Source organism: Phalacrocorax aristotelis, chromosome 2 (genome assembly GCF_949628215.1).
Source record: "Phalacrocorax aristotelis chromosome 2, bGulAri2.1, whole genome shotgun sequence".
Taxonomy (NCBI): Eukaryota; Metazoa; Chordata; class Aves; order Suliformes; family Phalacrocoracidae; genus Phalacrocorax; species Phalacrocorax aristotelis.
This window is the reverse complement of record NC_134277.1, coordinates 24,135,823-24,154,150: the sequence shown is the minus strand read 5'-3', so window position 1 is coordinate 24,154,150 and position 18,328 is coordinate 24,135,823. Positions and strand designations below refer to the sequence as shown.

Below are 18,328 nucleotides of genomic sequence, written 5' to 3'. Positions count from 1 at the left end.
TCCAGACATCTGGACTTGTTTCAACATGTTTATACTTGCCCATTACAAGGATTCACTTGCAATATGTGACATTACTAACTATATTGATTTTACTAAGTATCTATATTTTTCTTTCAAACAAATGGTCATTTGGCTTAACAGTCCTTGGTTTAACAGTTCTGTATTTCTTGGTCAGATATTATTTTATAGGGAGCTATCTTAAATAAATTTAAAATGCATGAAAAGAAGCAGAAGCACAATGCAGATGGAAATAACCAGGAGATCACTGCATCCAGCCAGGATCATGAATCTGAAGACGAACAGTAAGTATTCTTAAACATTGTAAACATGTTCTGTATTGAAGCTTATAAGATTACATTATTTTATTTTATACTTTATTTTATTTATTTTATTTTACTTTATCAGGAAAGCCTAATAAGAGAAAGCTTTGTATCAACTAAGAATAACATTGATTGACACATTCATTTGATGCAGAAAGATCTTTTATCTTTTTCTTTCAAGGACTAAGTGTCCACAGTATTGACTGCAGTTTATTGAAAAACATTTATAAAATATGACAGAAATTATGTTGGAATGGACATCTTGAATAGAGTTATGTCATCAGCTAAAAAATTATTTTAAAATTTTTAGTATGGCAGGGAATCAGTATTTTACATATCTTGAACATTTTGTTTATTCCTCATCCCCCATGTGCAAAAATTTGATTTCATAAGTTATCTTCCTCCTTCCCATTTTGAAAGCTATATAATGTTTCAGTTCACAACTCCCGTGATCAGATGGTGGAACCACCAGCCCTTGTTGTTGTTGTTTCACCCTTGAGAGGGGTGAACTGGGAAGAGCTTGACTTAAATTTACAGCAGTCAGGAGCTGATGCTATTTATATACCTGGAGGTTTGAATTCAAACCTCTCAAGAATGCTCAATAAATCATATTCATTTTACACACAATTGTTTCCTGTAAAATTATTTCATAATTATATTTTAATTTAACTTCATTAATGTATTGCATTAGTATATCTGCGAAATGCCACTTCTTAAATGCACTAAAACTGTCATACCTTTTAAGCAAGGAAAAGAAGAAGAAGAAAGCGAAAAATGTTAAGATGGTCAGCCCATTTACACTGGTAAGATTTATTCTGTCTCTATGTGTGTCCTTATATATACACTCATGCACATTTCAAAGTGTAAACAAAAAATGGTTAAAAGTATGTTAGAGTACTGCATATATGGTCTTGTATCTACCAAATACTTCGATACTACAGAATATTGGATATAGTAGGGCAATCAAGCAGTTCATGTCGTGGATGTAGTTTTATTAAAGAAGCTGTCTTATTACTGATATGGATTCTTAGTAATCTTCCCTTCGTAAGTTACCATGCTAAACACACCTGTACTGCATTTTTTTGGTGAAAGGTAGGGATTTCCCTGTTCAGTCATTTCGTCTGACACAATGAAAAGGGCGTCCATATACCTAAGATTATGTGTCATCTTGCCCTCTAAATTACCTGAGTCAGGTACTTATCGCACTAATTAGCCCCATTGTTATTCAGTCACCTGAGTCAGCAGTAAAGGACAACTCCATGGCACTGATGAAACTTAAAAATTGTGTACTACTTTACTTTAAATTCTGGAATTTTTAAAATTTTCTGTATATTTTTAAAAAGGCAACCTGTTAATATTTAATCAATGTAAATCCTAGGTTCTCTGTTAATAATACTGAAACGGTTTATATTTTGTAGGTTTATTGTGCATAATGCACAGCAATGACATACCAAGTAATAGAAATAAAACGATGGTCCATGATGCTAGCCAATGCCCAATTTCTCTGCTTTGCTATACCACCTTGCACTTGTACAATTACATCCTAGCACTATAATTTACAACAGTAAATGGAGTATTTTACAGAACAGAATAAAGCCAATGATTTTGTAACAGATGAACTCAAACTTTATATAAGTTCAGTGGCAAGAGGGATTTAGGATTTCAGTACATTTTGATATCTGTGGTACATTAGGAACAGTTTTTCTGACTCTAATAATGAATTTACAGTAGAATTAATTATTTCCTTAATTATCACAGTGTCATTAAAATTTCTTATAATTTGAACTTTAAATGGCAAACTTAAAAAGGACAAATTTCTTATGCCTTGTTTTCATATGACCTTTCTTACCCAGGTGCAGATAATGATGCATTAAAATAGTACAATTCTCTGGTTTTGAGTTTATAGTACAAAAGTGCTTATATTAGAAGGATTTATTCCTCTACATTTTGTATGTTTGTTTGTACCCTGTACATTTGTAATGTTACAAAACATGACAAATTGTTTTGTAAACTTAATTTCTAATCAGATAAAGTTGTAGTTTTGTGAAACTGGGTTGTACAACTGATAGCTTTTTCTTGACTTTCTTGACTTTGTAGACATAACATTGTGTTAACATTCTAATACCACAGTTAGAATTAATTTATCTTCTCACTCACAGTTTCGATACTCCAATTGGTCGGATAAATTACTAATGATACTAGGCACTCTCCTGGCAATAGCCCATGGAAGCAGTCTCCCTGTTGCAATGATAATTTTTGGTGATATGACTGATAGCTTTGTTGCTTCTGGAGACTCAGATTTTCCAGGTAAGAATATATGGGCTGTGAAGTGAACAATGGCTCATATTTGGAAAAGAGCCAGGGAGATTCAAGCATCTTGGCAGTAGATACTGCTGTCAGAAACCCCGACTTGCTACTATACTATGATGCAAATTAGTAACTCTTGTGTTTGTTGTAATAGTGATACACTATGGATTTTTTTTTCCTAATTCTTGGTTTCTGTGTTAGTAGATTTTTTTTTTTTTCAAATTATCCACGAGAGTGCACAGTCAACAAATCATGTTTAACTGTGACTGCGGTAAATAGAAAGAGGCTGGTTTTCCATCTCCTTAGCATGAGTTCCTGTTGATTCCCTTGCATCAGATCTGACAATTATAATTCACAAGGTGAATCAGATCAGTAAGTAGATCCAACAGAAAATTTGCTACCCAAAATAAAAGTACTAATTTTCTTTTGGATCTATTTGTTGAATAGCCTCATTTGCTGAATCAGAAGTACAAAATCCAACCCAAAGGAGGGCTGTCATGCACTGCTGGATACAAGAGGGAGGAGTGATGCTGTCATTTTGGTATCAACACGCAGTTAGACCAGATTACTTTGTCCTCTGAACTCAAATATTAGACATTAAACTTGTGAACGTGTTCATTGCCTGAAATATTATCTAATAAAATTTTATTAAACATTTTAAGAAAAGGCTATGGTGATACAAAAAAATAAAGTATGTGAATATCTTCTTCCATTTTTGCTCTTATTATGCTGCTATAAGACAGAAACATGGGCATACTGCTTTTAACAGAACAGGTAATTTATTATTTACTCCTTCCCAAGTACAATCAATTGATCAGAATTTAATGGTGCAAATGCAAAATACTACAGCTGATGTCTTCTCAGAATATTGGTCACTAACTTCTTGGGTGGGGCAGTAAAATTTTAGGGCCAACACCAACATTATAGCCAATGTTTTCATAATGGGTTAAGCTACCTACAGTTACTGATTTGATATCAGTGTCTAGGTCTGTATTTTTAATGGGTTTTGGCATTATAAAAATGCCTTATGGTTTCAACAAAAAAAACAACCACCAAACTGAACATCTAATGAATGCTCAGGAAGACCTTTTAATCTCAAACTACTATGATATAGTTTTGTAGTCAGTGGAGTTATGACTAATGTATATTGTGATAATCATTGTTTTTGAATAGGTAGAAGCCTGAAATTGTCACACTCCTCCTGTCATTAAAATCAACTTGATTCAAAAGGAGATGTAGCAACTCAAAATTTGCTGAGCAGCATCAGGAAAACGAATTTGTTAAAGCTTGCTCTACTAAAAGTATTTACTCTTGTCGTGGTTTAGCGGCAGCTCAGCCCCACACAGCCGCTTGCTCACTCCCCCACCGGTAGATTGGGGAGAGAATCAGAAGGGTAACGCTCGTGGGCTGGGATAAGAACAGTTTAATAATGAAAATTAAAAGAAACAACAGTAGAAATGCAATGTAAAGGAGAACAACGAGAGGCGCAAAGCCCCGGGGGAGGGGGAACGAACCGCCAACACAAACCGCACGCGCCTCAGCCGCCTCCGCGCTGCCACTCCCCCCCCTCAATATACTGGTCATGGTGTCACATGGTATGGAATGAACCTGCCATTGGCCAGTCGGGGTCAGCCGCCCCCACCATGGCCCTGCCCCTCCCAGCCCCCCCCGCCACGCGGCAGAGCGCGGGAAGCTGGAAAGGTAGCCGACCCCCACAGTGAGGAGAATTAACCCCTTCTCAGCCAAAACCAGCACAACTCTTTTCTTCCTTTCTAAGGAAACATCTCTGCAGTGAATTCCTCTTTTGATTTTCTTGGCACGTTGGAAGAAGATATGACAAGGTAATTAGAAATTAATATTTCCTCTTCTTTTTTAATGTAGGCACACATTTCTATTCAAGTCATTCTTCTCCCACAGATGTTTTGCATACTTTAAACAACATAAAAGCAATGGTTCACTGAATAACGTATGTAACTAAAGATTTGCACATGAGATTATTGGAGACACCAGCAGGATTCTTGAACATCCCCAGCCACTCCCAACAACTTCCCTGTAATCTCTTGCTCTCACCCATCCCACCCCCTTTTCAGTGGTGCTTTGTGTCCTGATGCCATCTGCATTTCCTTCCTTCTTCCTTCTCTTCATCTGAATTTATAAACAGTAACTATTATGCTGAGGAATGATATTATCATCCATCGATTCCTTGAGCTATGGCGATTCACTGATAAAATGCAGAATTAAAATTGCCAGATAGCACCTACATTTCTGCCAAAGCATCAAGTTCACCTAAATGACCTGGATTACAGAAAATACAGAATAGATTATATGCAACCTTAAATCTGGCATTCTAGAGCTGGCAATAGCAGAAGACAATAGTCTGTAGGTACATCTGCTACAAAGCTTCATAAAGAAAAGTTCAAAGAAGCAGAAACATCAGCTACCAATAAATGTTTTGTTAAGGGGCTTTATTAACCACTGTTCATAGACTTGGTTTATGCAGGATGTCTAAGGATCATGTACCATTTCTTGTACCACTTCAGCTTCTTCAAGTTGAAGTCTGTTCCTCATTAGGTATTGAAAACACCTGACATCTCAGGAATGCTGATGTGGTCTTCAAGGCAACTGTCTTTTCTGAAGAGAAGAAGATAAGGCATTCACTCTAGTAACTCTTGCTGTTTTATATTGAAGTGCATTATAATTTCTGTTAACAGTGGACTGTAAATTTACAGATCATTTAGATTAAGTAGTTAAGTTTTCTTTACCCTAAAATAAATGAGCAAGAGCTAGTGAGGAAAAGGCTGTTACTTAGAAATTTAAAACCCGTATGTAATGAGAATGAACTGGCAGGGAATTGGCAATTATATTTTATAAGAGAGTATGGACACACAGTGTTTCTTGCTCCCACAACGTCAGTTAGTCTCTGACATGAATGCAAATAATGCATACACACCTTCAGCGGAATATATTTGTGCCCAGTAATTTGAAAGCAAATTTGAAGGCAAAATTACAGGACAAAATAATTTGTAAGTTGGTGAAGTTACTCTAACTGTTCTATGTTTAGTAAATACCTGATGCCTAGTTGCACAACACTTTTAAGGCCGTCTTATGTTTATTCTAAGGGAACTTTAACAATAGTTGTTCTTACTACATATGCAATTATAGAATTTCTTTTCTGAAACTCACAAAGATCTTAGTCTCCAGCATATATTTTGACAAGTCCAGTAGTTTTATAAAGTAACATATAAACAGAAATTCCTGTTAAAATGTAAAATTAGATAATTTGAATTTAATTGAGGGTTCTGTTATTTCTGCAAATGTAAAAAATACCCATTTTATTTTCTCTATGGCAGTTAAATATTCTCTGTATTTCTACCTGTTTAATTACCTCTTTCTAATAACTGGTCTTCTGGTTGGATTGCCTTTAAAACTATATCACTTGCTTTTATTAATTTCTCTTCATTTTAAAGATATTTGTGTTAGTGTTTTCATTTCCGCTTTGAAATGAAAGTAATGACACATCTTTAAAATCAACATATTTTCTTTTTTTTTTTTCTGCTTAAGCATATCTAACCTGTAGCTTTTTGCTAATAATTTACTTTTATATCAATGCAGCAGTCTTACAATTACATGTAATATACACCATGAATATTTAGCCATTGTTTTTTGTGATGTTTTACAAACAGTAAATCAGTTCAGTTACATTTTTCTGGTTTAGTTCTGGTGTAAGTTCACCTGTAACAGATTCTGGTGTCAGTTCTGAATCAAATCAAATCTGATGTGATGCTGTTTGAACATTTTAAAACTGTGTCTCAAATCCAGTTCCAGTTTGAGAAATATAGTGGTTCACACACTCCTTGGTTTTGATTTTACACCCTGCTCATAGCAGAGAGCTGAATTAATTTAAAAGTAAAATATCAGTTATGAATAAAATAGAGAGCAAAAGAATTTTTCATCTAATGACATTTGCTTGCAATAGATGTACATACAGTAATGCTGTATTCTCAAATCAGGAAATATTTACAACATCTGTGCATATATATATTTATATAGACAGGCATGTTTTATAATTCAAATATGTGTGTGAATATAGACATATATGATTAGGTCTGTCTATATCTGTTAAAACAAAAATGTTATGGAGTTTTTGGAAATGACACATTTAAGTGGAAATGGTATTATATCTAAAATATAGTTCTAAAATAATCTTGTGACAATAGATCTACTATATTGACAAAATGAAAAAGTAATTCCTGTCTAACAATAGCTTTGTTTCATTTATTACATATCTGAAAGTTGATATTAAATACTACTTAGAGAAAACTTGGCAAGTTTTACAGAGAAGTGTAAACTCTAGTATAAACATATAAACTCTAATTCAGGTCTGAAACAGAAGTAGTAAGTGTGAAGCTAAATACAGACTAGTGAGGTAATTAAAACTAATTTCAGAGAATCTTGCCCCTTTTATTTTTCTTTCAGATATGCATACTACTATTCTGCAATAGCAGCCGGTGTTCTTCTTGCTGCTTATATCCAAACTTCATTTTGGACCCTAGCAGCAGGCCGGCAGATAAAAAAAATTAGAGAAAAATTTTTTCATGCAATTATGAGGCAGGAAATTGGATGGTTTGATGTAAATGATGTGGGAGAACTTAACACTCGTCTTCTAGAGTAAGTATACTATACCTTTCCCAATGTTATTTTGTCTTATTAAGTATGTATGAGTTACTATTTTTTAAATTTTTATTTATAAAGTGTATTATTTCATTGTGAAATGAAAGTTCACTGTGAAATTACATTATTTCATTGTCAAATGAAGTTTTCAAGTTTCTCATGGAGAGTCTCAGAGACTGAACTTCTAATACTTCTGATACTGGACTGCCACAAGGATTTTGATAAGTTCCCTTGAACTCTGAGGACGACTAAAGCCCAACCTATGAGATTACCCGATAAAGAGAAAACACAGTTCATTTCTGTGCATACTCAGGACTGAATAAGGTGGTGACTGACCCCAGCTTTAACTGCCTGACAAGTTATTCCTTTCTCTTTTCCTACATGAAAGGCTTTGTCTTGTCTTTCCAGATATCCCACAGTTTCCAAATAGATAAAAAATTTAGAATTAAGAAAGTGGAAGTAACTTTGCACTGTAGGCAAAATTTCAACCTTTTCTGACAAAAACAGGTTTATAGTATTACGTTTTCACAAATAATGTAGAATTTTCCTTGACCACACTACAGAGTGCCTTATCTTGAAGCAAACTGTTGTTTGGAAGTAATTGAATAATAAAGACTGTCCTCTACACAGATGCCCATGTAACAAAACTGAAATGCTTTCTTGTGCTTTTCCTTCCTGTCTGGATGTAATTTGTTTTTCAGTGATGTCTCCAAGATCAGTGAAGGAATAGGTGATAAAATTGGATTGCTTGTTCAATCACTAACATCATTTGTAGCAGGATTTGTTGTTGGTCTCATAAGAGGATGGAAATTAACCCTTGTAATACTAGCAGTCAGTCCTGTCCTGGGACTTTCAGCAGCACTCTGGGCAAAGGTAGGTTAACAAACATTCAGTGTCAGGTTTTATATTAATGAGAGATAATGAAATAAATTTACATATCTGTAATTCTTACTGTTAGAATGGGTTACTTAGAACAATTCTAGCTTTAAACAACATCTATGTACATAAGCTTTTAGATGAACTGTATATAAGTACCCTCATGTAGTTTGAGTATTATAATTCCCATAGATTTGGACAGACTTGTTTGATTTGAAGCTGTGATTCTGTGAATGTAGCATATTTTTATATAGAAAAGAAAGTAAGCTATACGAGTAGAATCCACATCTGTAACTGTTAAACTTCATCCACATGAGTACTTGTTCTGTGGAAAGGAATAATTGCACCACCTGAAAAATAAGTGAATAAATTAGACCAAGACTTGGTCTCAGACACAGAGTTTCTTTTCAGAGTTGTTAACAGCTTTGGTAAGAAACTTTAGGCAGACTTAGGTGAGAGAAGTACTAAATTACCATGGGACTGGAGTGACTTACATTATTAGTTTGGAAGCCTTTGCCTTTAGATATCTATAATATTTTATTTTCCTTACATTTCAAAGATCATATAAGACTTCTCTGTCTTGAGTATATTGGGCAAAGGTAGGATTAGAGAAATATGTGCTACATATGTCTACTGTCTAAGAGACTTAATGGACTGTGGCTAGTTAATGTGAGCTATAGGGTAGACAGAGATGAGAATGAGCTGAGGAGATATGCCAGGAGAGAACCACACCAGCTCAGTATGAGGAGTCACTAAGTGAAAGAAGAGTGGAAAATACAGCCCTTCGTTGTTGAGAATGGGTAATGTTGAATTATTTGATTGAATTCATAATGTACTTAAGGATTTTGATATTGAACATTCTGTGCTCATACATAATATAATCAAAAGGCTTCATCTTGGAAGAAAGTAACTGTGATAAAAGCCATTATGAAGTGCCTGAGCTCATTCTGTTTTTTTAAGTCAAAATATTTGATCCTGTATTAGGTTCTCTCTGCTTTCACTGACAAAGAACAAGCTGCATATGCAAAAGCAGGTGCTGTTGCAGAGGAAGTTCTGGCAGCAATCCGTACTGTAATCGCTTTTGGAGGACAGGAAAAAGAAATTAAAAGGTAAGAGCAATATTTGCTTTCAGCAGCTGATTTTAAAGTACTTGCTTAAGATGGCTTGACATTTTCTTGTATCTTTGCTGTTGAAAGTCTGTCAAAAGAAATAAATCTTGTGCTTCCTGCATTTTTAGGTAATGGGAAATTGTCTGTTATGGGCTATGATAAGTTTCACTACATGTTGAAAGACAGTTATTTTTCTAGAAGATGACAAAAAAAGTTGAAATATTTTCTCTAGAAAGTGTACAAGCTACTTTAAGCATCACACAGTGAGAACTTTAGACCAAAAAAAAAGGCCCTGCCATTGATACCTGATACTGGCTTCAGAAGAACATAACGGCCTCCTCTAATTGGAGCAACATAGCCACATTATTAAATCCTTGGAATACTTTACAAATAAGATAGTCTTAGGACTTACTATATGTGATTAGATAGAAGGAAGTCGGGAGACACTGAATCCTTGAATAGAATAAATAAGGGAAATATACTAGAATAGACTAGTTTATTATCAGTAAGAATTGTGTAACCAAGCCAAAAATGAACTGAGCATGCCCAGAGGCTGAGTTCAACCAGCAGGCATGGTGAGGAAGACTATCGACAACCACTAGAGGAGCCCAGAAGACCACCAGTGAACATGAATGCACACGCGTTAAGGACATTTGCATATGTTAATGTATTCCAATAATAGTATGAATATGGTAATTATTTACTAGAAGTTTAATGAATATGTACGTTTTGATTGTATATACCTCCTGTAGTAGAGCAACTTGGTGTGCACACTAAGCAGAGCGATCCCCTGTGCGCCCAGCACCACAATAAAAAATGCCTGCTTTCTAAAACTGTAAATTGAATTTTAGAGGGTTCTTAAATTTGCTGACTTATGGTATCACCATAAAAAGAGATGATAGTAACCTTGGTAATCTGGTTACTCAGTAGTTGTGAAGGTACTAATAAACACTTTCTCTATTTCCACTATACTGTAAGATATGATTCTTGTGATAAATTTTAACCTTTTATCTTAAGCTAACAATTTTAATCTCAAAACGTGTCATGAATGGTTCATGATCAAAGTTCACTGACCTCCAGGCTTTTTAAGGAACTTGAATGCCAGTCCCTGAACTGCAATGCCCTTTATTTCTGTATACCAGGTTGACTGATGTTGGTCTTTTTAAGAGTTACCTTAAATTGTCTGTACCTGACTACCAGGTTTAGCTTTGCAGAGTCTTATTGTTATATATTGTATATATCTTCTACTTTTTGAGTGTTCTCTTTCTAATTAATCTACAGAGGTTTTGGTGCTGTGTGCCATGGTACAATTCTGAGTCTATTTTGAACTTTTATCTTTCTTCCAGATACCATAAAAATTTAGAAGATGCTAAACGGATTGGAATAAAAAAGGCTATTACAGCTAATATTTCTATGGGTGCTGCTTTCTTACTGATATATGCATCATATGCACTGGCCTTCTGGTATGGAACTACCTTGGTCTTAAGTGATGATTACACTATTGGCAATGTTCTTACAGTAAGTATTGATGAGTCAATTTCCAATAATAGTGAGAAATACTAAAGAAAATACATTAAAGTGTATATTGGGAACTTCTTTAAGCTTAATAAGAATTATGTGCCAAACCAGCAAAATAGCATCCCTTTTTCTTAAAAAAAAAGATTCTCGCCACAAAAATTTACATGTTGTTTCTATAGTATCTCAAAATCTACATCAAGCCAAATAAAACATGTATTATTTTCAACTGTTTCTACATCTTTTCTGACTTCCATAAGATCAGACTGATATAGAAACAGCTCAATCAAAAATTGAAGTACGGTACCCTTCCTAGTTGCTATTTATTTTTAGATTTGTGGGGCTGAATATATTTTTATTTGATTGGAATGGTATTTTTATAACATGAACTTTGGTTCATGAGCAAATTGTGAACTTTGGGAAGGGTGTTGCCTTATTAGGCATCACATCTGTGAATGAACACTGTTGGAGAAAAGATGATGGGTGTTATGGACCTTTGCTCTGACATGCTTTGGCTGTTATGATCTCTGAACAGTGTGTTTTTATTACTTTTGGTTTGATACTAGCTGAAAGCAATAAACTGTGCTTCTTTGAGAAAATAATATATTTTTTTCCTTTTTCTGTTTTTTTCTTGTTTGTGTGCACTCACTCTCTTTCATTCCAGCAGAGGGACCCTATTACTTTGTGATGGAGAAGTTGGATTTGTATACTTCTATTTCACTGTCACTTTGAAAGCAGAATGACAGTGCTTTGCATATCTGTCATTGTTCCATCAGAAGATATGCAATATGCTTTTCAGTCTTTGGAACATCTTTTGCCAAAGAATGAATTAGTGCAATAAATTCCAAGACACCAACTGTAATTATACAACTTTTGGCATAGATTTTGCAGATCTCAGTCACTTTTTCACTTCTTCCCAATATGTTTGCAACATTCACATTGTACAGGAACTCAGTTCACAGCTGAGTCTTAAAAAACCCTTTTCTAAATGTTATTCTCTGTTTAAGAGAGACCCTTTCACTATTTTCTTTAATTCTAGATACCTTAAACTTTTGTTAACAGGCATGGAGCCTCCTGACACAAAGATATCTAATGTAAATAAATAAATGTAATTTTCTGCTTAAATAAGAATTGGTATGTGTCACGACAAACATTTCTTTCAGGTATTTTTCTCTGTATTGATTGGAGCTTTCAGTATTGGACAGACTGCTCCAAGCATGGAGGCATTTGCTAGTGCAAGAGGAGCTGCCTATACAATCTTTAATATCATAGACAATGTGAGTATCTTTACCCTCACTCTCATTTCAAAAATGGGAGACCCTTTTTTTTAAGTACAGGCACTATTCATTGATATGAAATTAGTAAAAGTGTGTAAAATAAGCAGAAATATAAACATAAAAGCAGATAGAATGTGTAATTATTAGTAAGTTCCTCTTTGTCTTCTAGAGTTATCAGTTCTTTCTTTGAAGGTAAAAGTACTGGATCTCTGAATCACTTGGTGTTGGAGGTATTCTCTAATGTTTTTATCATGAAGGGCATGTCTATGTTACTATGTAGGTATGTGATTGCAGCTGATGTAGGTATATGACCATAGGTTTCAAAGTATCAGTGGCACCACCAGTAGTGTGAGTGTTGGCAAATCAATAAAACATAAACTGATAACCTGGATACGTACTTCAGTTTCCAAGAGAGTCTGAAATCAGGGAAGCTGTGATTTTTCTAGCTAATGAAGCTCTATGAAATGCAATTGCATGTTTTGGATTATAGTTAAGACGTGCGTCAAGTTCTAGATCCATCCTAGCTAGAAAGAAAACCACTGATAATCAAGAACTCTGCTTCTGCTTAATGGTTAGTGGATTGGTTCTTTCTCACACAAACTGTTTCAGCACAAAGGACAAACTATAAATTAACAGTGTACGAACAGCTCATTAGAGGTGATCTGTTCAGGTTTATCGTTAGGCAGTGAAATGAATCTCAAATTATGGCTAGCTGTGTGTGCAGACTTAAAGAGAATGTACAAAATGCACACAAAAGCTTAAATGGGGAAATTTAAAAAGTATTCTTGCATGAGCAGATCATCAATGTAGTAATGAGGCAGCAAAACATCATGCAATTTACATGTTTCAGAAATCTCGCCTAAATTACTTTAAAATTACATTTAATATCTCTGCAGAATAATGGTACACTTTAGGACTTCTTTGTGGAAAAAATAATTAGGAAATAAGTTAAGTTTTTCTTTTTTTATTATTTTATTTTGCACAGGAACCTCAAATTGACAGTTATTCAGAGACAGGTTACAAACCAGACCACATTAAAGGGAGCGTGGAATTCCAAAATGTTCACTTCAATTATCCATCCAGACCAGATGTCGAGGTACTGTAAATGAAACTTTATACATATTACAGGTAAATGTGGATCATTTGTTAGAAAAAAGAAGTCACATAAGTAAAATTTTGTTGAAAAATATATAAATTCCAAGATGATTCTCTAATTTATATAAAACTGCCTGCCAAAACAGTGATTTTAGCTAGAATTATTTATACCTTGGCTAAACATGTTAAGTTTTCTGAATAATTTTCCATCTAAAGCTATAGTCAGTGTGGCTATGCAATAAAACTTAGACTTTTTGCTATCAGAATCTAAATTTATACATCTAACCCAAGTGTTTGTGTATAGTAATACTAATGAGAGTGGGTTTCAAATGTACCTGCAATGCATCTGTTAAGACTGTATCTCAGCCAGTTAAAGAAAGCAGATCCAGCAAGCACTTGTTAAATATGGAACAGAGATCAGAATCTGTATTTGTCTGTCTAGACAGAGAAAAAGCTTGCTTTTTAAAAGCACTGTCATAAATCCAGCGTCTTAATGCAGAGGAGGTAGAAGACATTTGAATGATTTCTGAAAATATTATCACAAAGAGTGTCTTTGCACTATGTAACTATTTCCTTCCCTACCTTAAGGAAAATCACTGACCTTGATAAAGGGATCTTTCTTGCTTTTAATAGGCAGAAAGGAAAGTCACAGAGGTTTCTTTATAAGCCATTTCTACTTATAAATATGTTAAAATATTTTGGCTTTTCCTTCTATCAAGAAAGTGAATGAAGTAAATCTGCTTGATTTTTCTTCATATGTAAATATAAATGAAAAGACAACTATTGATTTCAGTGGATTATTGTATAAGTTTATACAGGTATGATACAATAGAGGTATCTCCCCCATGATTTTGGAGATAATAATTATAGGAAGTTAAGGCTATACCAAACATTTAGTAAGTATTTAATAAATTACAGTAAAGAGAAAAATGAGGAGGTCAAATAATTCAGGGTAGTTCCTTTCTGTCTAAGTTTAATCTATGTGACTTTCAAGGTAACTCTTCTTTTCAACGGGATTAAATGCACTAAAGTAACTGCCAGACATGATAAAGACTGCAAGTTACTTCCTTTCTCACTAGACTGATTTATTAGCTGTCCGTACCCTCTCTTCTGCATTTGCTTTAAGTTGTTAGAAACAGCCTAAATGGATTTAATTATAGTTTTTATTTTGGTATAGGAAAAAGTTTATGATCAGTAGTCCACTGAAATCAGTGGTAGTCCACAGGTTTTAGATCAACTTCTATTTGCTACTTTATTTATATTATATTTGTTGGAGTTGTTCTATACAAGGTCCATAGACTATAGCATTATGACCAGAAGATTAAATAAGGCTGATGCATAGATTTTCAATTGTTATTACTTATGTTGGACTTCTTGTTTTGATCTAAAAATATTACAGCAAAATAAGACATACTAAAATTTATTATTTCTTTATGTCTGTGTCCTGGTTTCGGCTGAGATGGAGTTGATTTTCTTCCTAGTAGCTGGTATAGTGCTGTGTTTTGGGTTTAGCTTGCTCACTCCCCCTCACGGTGGGATGGGGGAGAGAATCAGAACAGTAAAAGTGAGAAAACTTGTGGGTTGAGATAAAGACAGTTCAATAGGTAAAGCAAAAGCCGTGCACACAAGCAAAGCAAACCACACAATTCATTCACTACTTCCCATCGGCAGGCAGGTGTTCAGCCGTCTCCAGGAAAGCAGGGCTCCATCACACCTAACAGTTACTCAGGAAGACAAAATATTGTAACTCTGAATGTCCCCCTTCCCTGGAAACGGATCCCAGCAGCCTGTCTTACCTACCCTCCAATTCCAGGCTCCTGGCCCTGTTATCCCCGCATTGGAACAGCCAGGTGACAATGTGCTCCATGACTGAAATCTTGTCACGTATCTTGCAGCTCACTCAGGGATAGTGATTGGGTGGTTACCATCTCGTTTATGGGTTCTGCCTCTTCTTCCTCCTGTTCTTGTGATGGCCCTGGTTCATCTTGATCCCTTACTAAACGAGCTGATGTCCTTGTGTATTTCTTCATGTATATAGGGGTGACTGATACTGGCATGGGTTGGTTCTCTGGTTCAGCTGCTGTGCCTGTCACAAGGGTTTGAGTAGCCGCAGTGCGTGTTGCTGGGGTTGGAGTAGATGCAGTACTCATAGCAGGGGTAGGTCTCTGGATGGTATTCTTAAATAGTTGTTTAATCCTAAACAAGGTATGAACCACATGCAGGAGACATAGTAATAGGATCATGCTGGTTTGAACATCCCAAGGATATTCAGAATTCTCAAGAGCCGTTGTAACTAGCCTGAAGGAGAAAGCAAAGGTGAAGGCACCAGGGGAAGTGCCCCCCACCCCCGTGTCTCCCCAATAAATTGGTTTTCTGAGAAGACATAAAAGGTATAAATATTAATAGTTTCTTAGAGATGGCTCCTAAAGTACGGGAATGACAACAGTGTTGAGTACAATCTCATGACCAATAATTTTGTCATACCATAAGCCAGTGTTACACAGTACAGCAATGCAATAACTTTAATCCAACTCCCAGAGTTGATAAACAGCACCACAGGGAGTGTGTGGCAAGTAAGGTGTTACGTACTATAACACTGAGAAGCACAACAGCTCTGAGAGCAAATGAATCAACATTGTGACCAGCTATTATTAAACTAATATAATGAATGCTTAGCACAAATTTATTTTAACACTCTGTGGTCAGATCTGTTGTTACCTTGAACCCTTCAATCTCCATGTTGGGTGCAAAAAGACTGTTGTGGTTTAACCCAGCAGGCAGCTAAACACCACACAGCCATTCGCTTACCCCTCCACCCAGTGGGATGGGGAAGAGGATTGTGAAAAATAAGTAAAATTCATGGGTGGAGATAAAGGCGATTTAATAGGACAGAAAAGGAAGGCAAAATAATAATTAATGATAAAAGAATATACAAAACAAGTGGTGCACAACGCAGTTGCTCATCACCTGCCAACAAATGCCCAGCCTGTTCCTGAGCAGCAGTCCCCCCACCATGGCCAGCTCCCACCAGTTCATACACTGAGCATGATGTCAAATGGTATGGAACATCCCTTTGGCCAGTTGGGGTCAGCTGTCCTGGCTGTGCCCCCTCCCAGCTTCTTGTGCACCCAGCAGGGCATGGGAAGCTGAAAAGTCCTTGACTTAGTATAAGCACTACTTAGCAACTACCAAACCATCAGTGTGTTAGCAACATTATTCTCATACTAAATCCAAAACACAGCACTGTACCAGCTACTAGGAAGAAAATCAACTCAATCCCAACAGAAACCAGGACAGCCTGTTGTTCCTAAACAGTGAGATATATTTCACTTTTGAAGCACACAAATATTGGTACTAAGTATGAAGAGGTAGTGCTGAGGGTAGAAATTTAGGAAGAGAGAGGTGGTGGCAAGGACGTAGGGCTGCCGGGTACTGGGAAGTATGTTGGGAGAGTATTGGAACATATTTGTGTATGATTGCATATTTAGAGTGATAAAATGTACTTAGCCATGATGCAGATGCTGATGTTCAAGTATGCAAAGTTCATTGTAGCTTATTCCTTCTAGAAGACTAATTAGCAAAAAATATGCTTTTCTCCAGTTCAATATACATTTCTAACCACAGAAGTTGTATGAAGTAGTAAAAGCTGTACAGACTGCTGTACACTTTTTGTCATGTAAAGTAGAGACAAAACCCCTCTATTCCTGTTTTCCTATTGCTGTGTCTTCCTGCTTCTCAGGTAAGCAGGTTAAGCAGAAAGATAGGCAAAATTAAATATACATGGCATGGACATGCTACCTGTGTCTGTTCTCCAGCCCCACTACACAGCCCAATACAGGTTATATTCCCGAAAACAAAATGAGAAAGCAATTGCATGGCACCAAACAGCTACATTTGCCCTTTGTAAGAGTCCCAAGGAAGGCAAAACTTTGTATCTTCCATGGTTGTGAAATTCTATAAATTCTGTATTTTATGATGACTAGTACAGAAATGTGCAATGAAATGTCACCTTTGTAAAGAAAACCCACCAACAGTTCAAATCAAATGGGGAAAAATTAAGGATACTTCAAGGTTACTAAAATTATTTTCCCTCCAAAACAGTGTAAAGTATATTCTGTCACCTTTAACCATGAATTTTACTGTACAATAGTTTTCCTGTAGTTTGCATGGTTCATTAAAGAAAAAGGTGAGGCAACATAATACAGAAATATTGCATCATATAATTTTTATATTATATTTTAGTTGTGGGTAGTAATCATATTATTATTATTTTGTCATATGAACCAGTTCATGATATGGGTAATTGTGTAGCATGTTGTATAATACATTGATATTAGACCAACTGTGATGTAAATATGAAAAAAATTAAGCTGAAATAATTAGTTATCAAAAATTTAAACCCACATTTATAAATTTTTTTGTACCAGATTCTGCTATAAATATGAAGGGTATTTTATTGTAGTCTTTAGAGTTTCTTCAAATTTACGCTGACATTTTTACATACTCTTATGCTTTTGGTTACCTTTCTTACGTGCACAGATACTGAAGGGCTTGAATCTCAAGATCAGTTGTGGCCAGACAGTGGCCCTGGTTGGTGGCAGTGGCTGTGGCAAAAGTACAACTGTTCAGCTCATCCAGAGATTTTACGATCCCAAGGAAGGCACGGTAAGATACCTCAAGTGAGATAACTGCTCTGTGGGTCACAGTTGTTGGAAGTCTAGTTCTGGCCTCACTGCCCTTGTTCCAACGACGCGGTAAGGTCACCCCTGAAAAGTCATGTGCCAACTGGGGAGAGGTTCCTTGACCAAACGCAGTTCACAAACACAAACAAATCACTTAGTAAACAATTTATTTTCCATTCCTTTTGTTTAGGTTACCATTGATGGGCAGGATATTAAAACCTTAAATGTAAGATATCTGCGGGAGATTATTGGTGTGGTGAACCAGGAGCCCATGCTCTTTGCCACTACTATTGCAGAAAATATTCGTTATGGCCGTGAGGACATCACCATGGAAGAGATTGAAAAAGCTACCAAAGAAGCGAATGCTTATGACTTCATCATGAAGCTACCTAACGTAAGCAAACCAGCTGTCCAGAATGAATTCCTCCTGAACCTCCTTGTGCCAAATAGTTCCTTAGAAGGGATCCTTATAAACA

At 35.7% G+C, this 18,328-nt stretch overlaps 1 protein-coding gene across 3 annotated transcripts in view; it reads left to right on the top strand.

Moving 5' to 3' along the window:
* Positions 1-18,328, top strand: part of LOC142052528 (ATP-dependent translocase ABCB1-like) — a 45,841-nt gene that overhangs the window by 337 nt on the left and 27,176 nt on the right. For all 3 annotated transcript variants that reach the window (XM_075082755.1, XM_075082754.1, XM_075082756.1), the window contains exons 2-13: positions 176-302; positions 1,066-1,123; positions 2,480-2,627; positions 4,405-4,468; positions 7,104-7,295; positions 8,000-8,171; positions 9,159-9,283; positions 10,630-10,801; positions 11,962-12,075; positions 13,061-13,171; positions 17,710-17,835; positions 18,043-18,246. In XM_075082755.1, coding sequence (XP_074938856.1) covers positions 214-302; positions 1,066-1,123; positions 2,480-2,627; positions 4,405-4,468; positions 7,104-7,295; positions 8,000-8,171; positions 9,159-9,283; positions 10,630-10,801; positions 11,962-12,075; positions 13,061-13,171; positions 17,710-17,835; positions 18,043-18,246 — 1,575 coding nt within the window. In that variant the 5' untranslated portion in view covers positions 176-213. The remainder of the gene's footprint in view (positions 1-175; positions 303-1,065; positions 1,124-2,479; positions 2,628-4,404; positions 4,469-7,103; positions 7,296-7,999; positions 8,172-9,158; positions 9,284-10,629; positions 10,802-11,961; positions 12,076-13,060; positions 13,172-17,709; positions 17,836-18,042; positions 18,247-18,328) is intronic.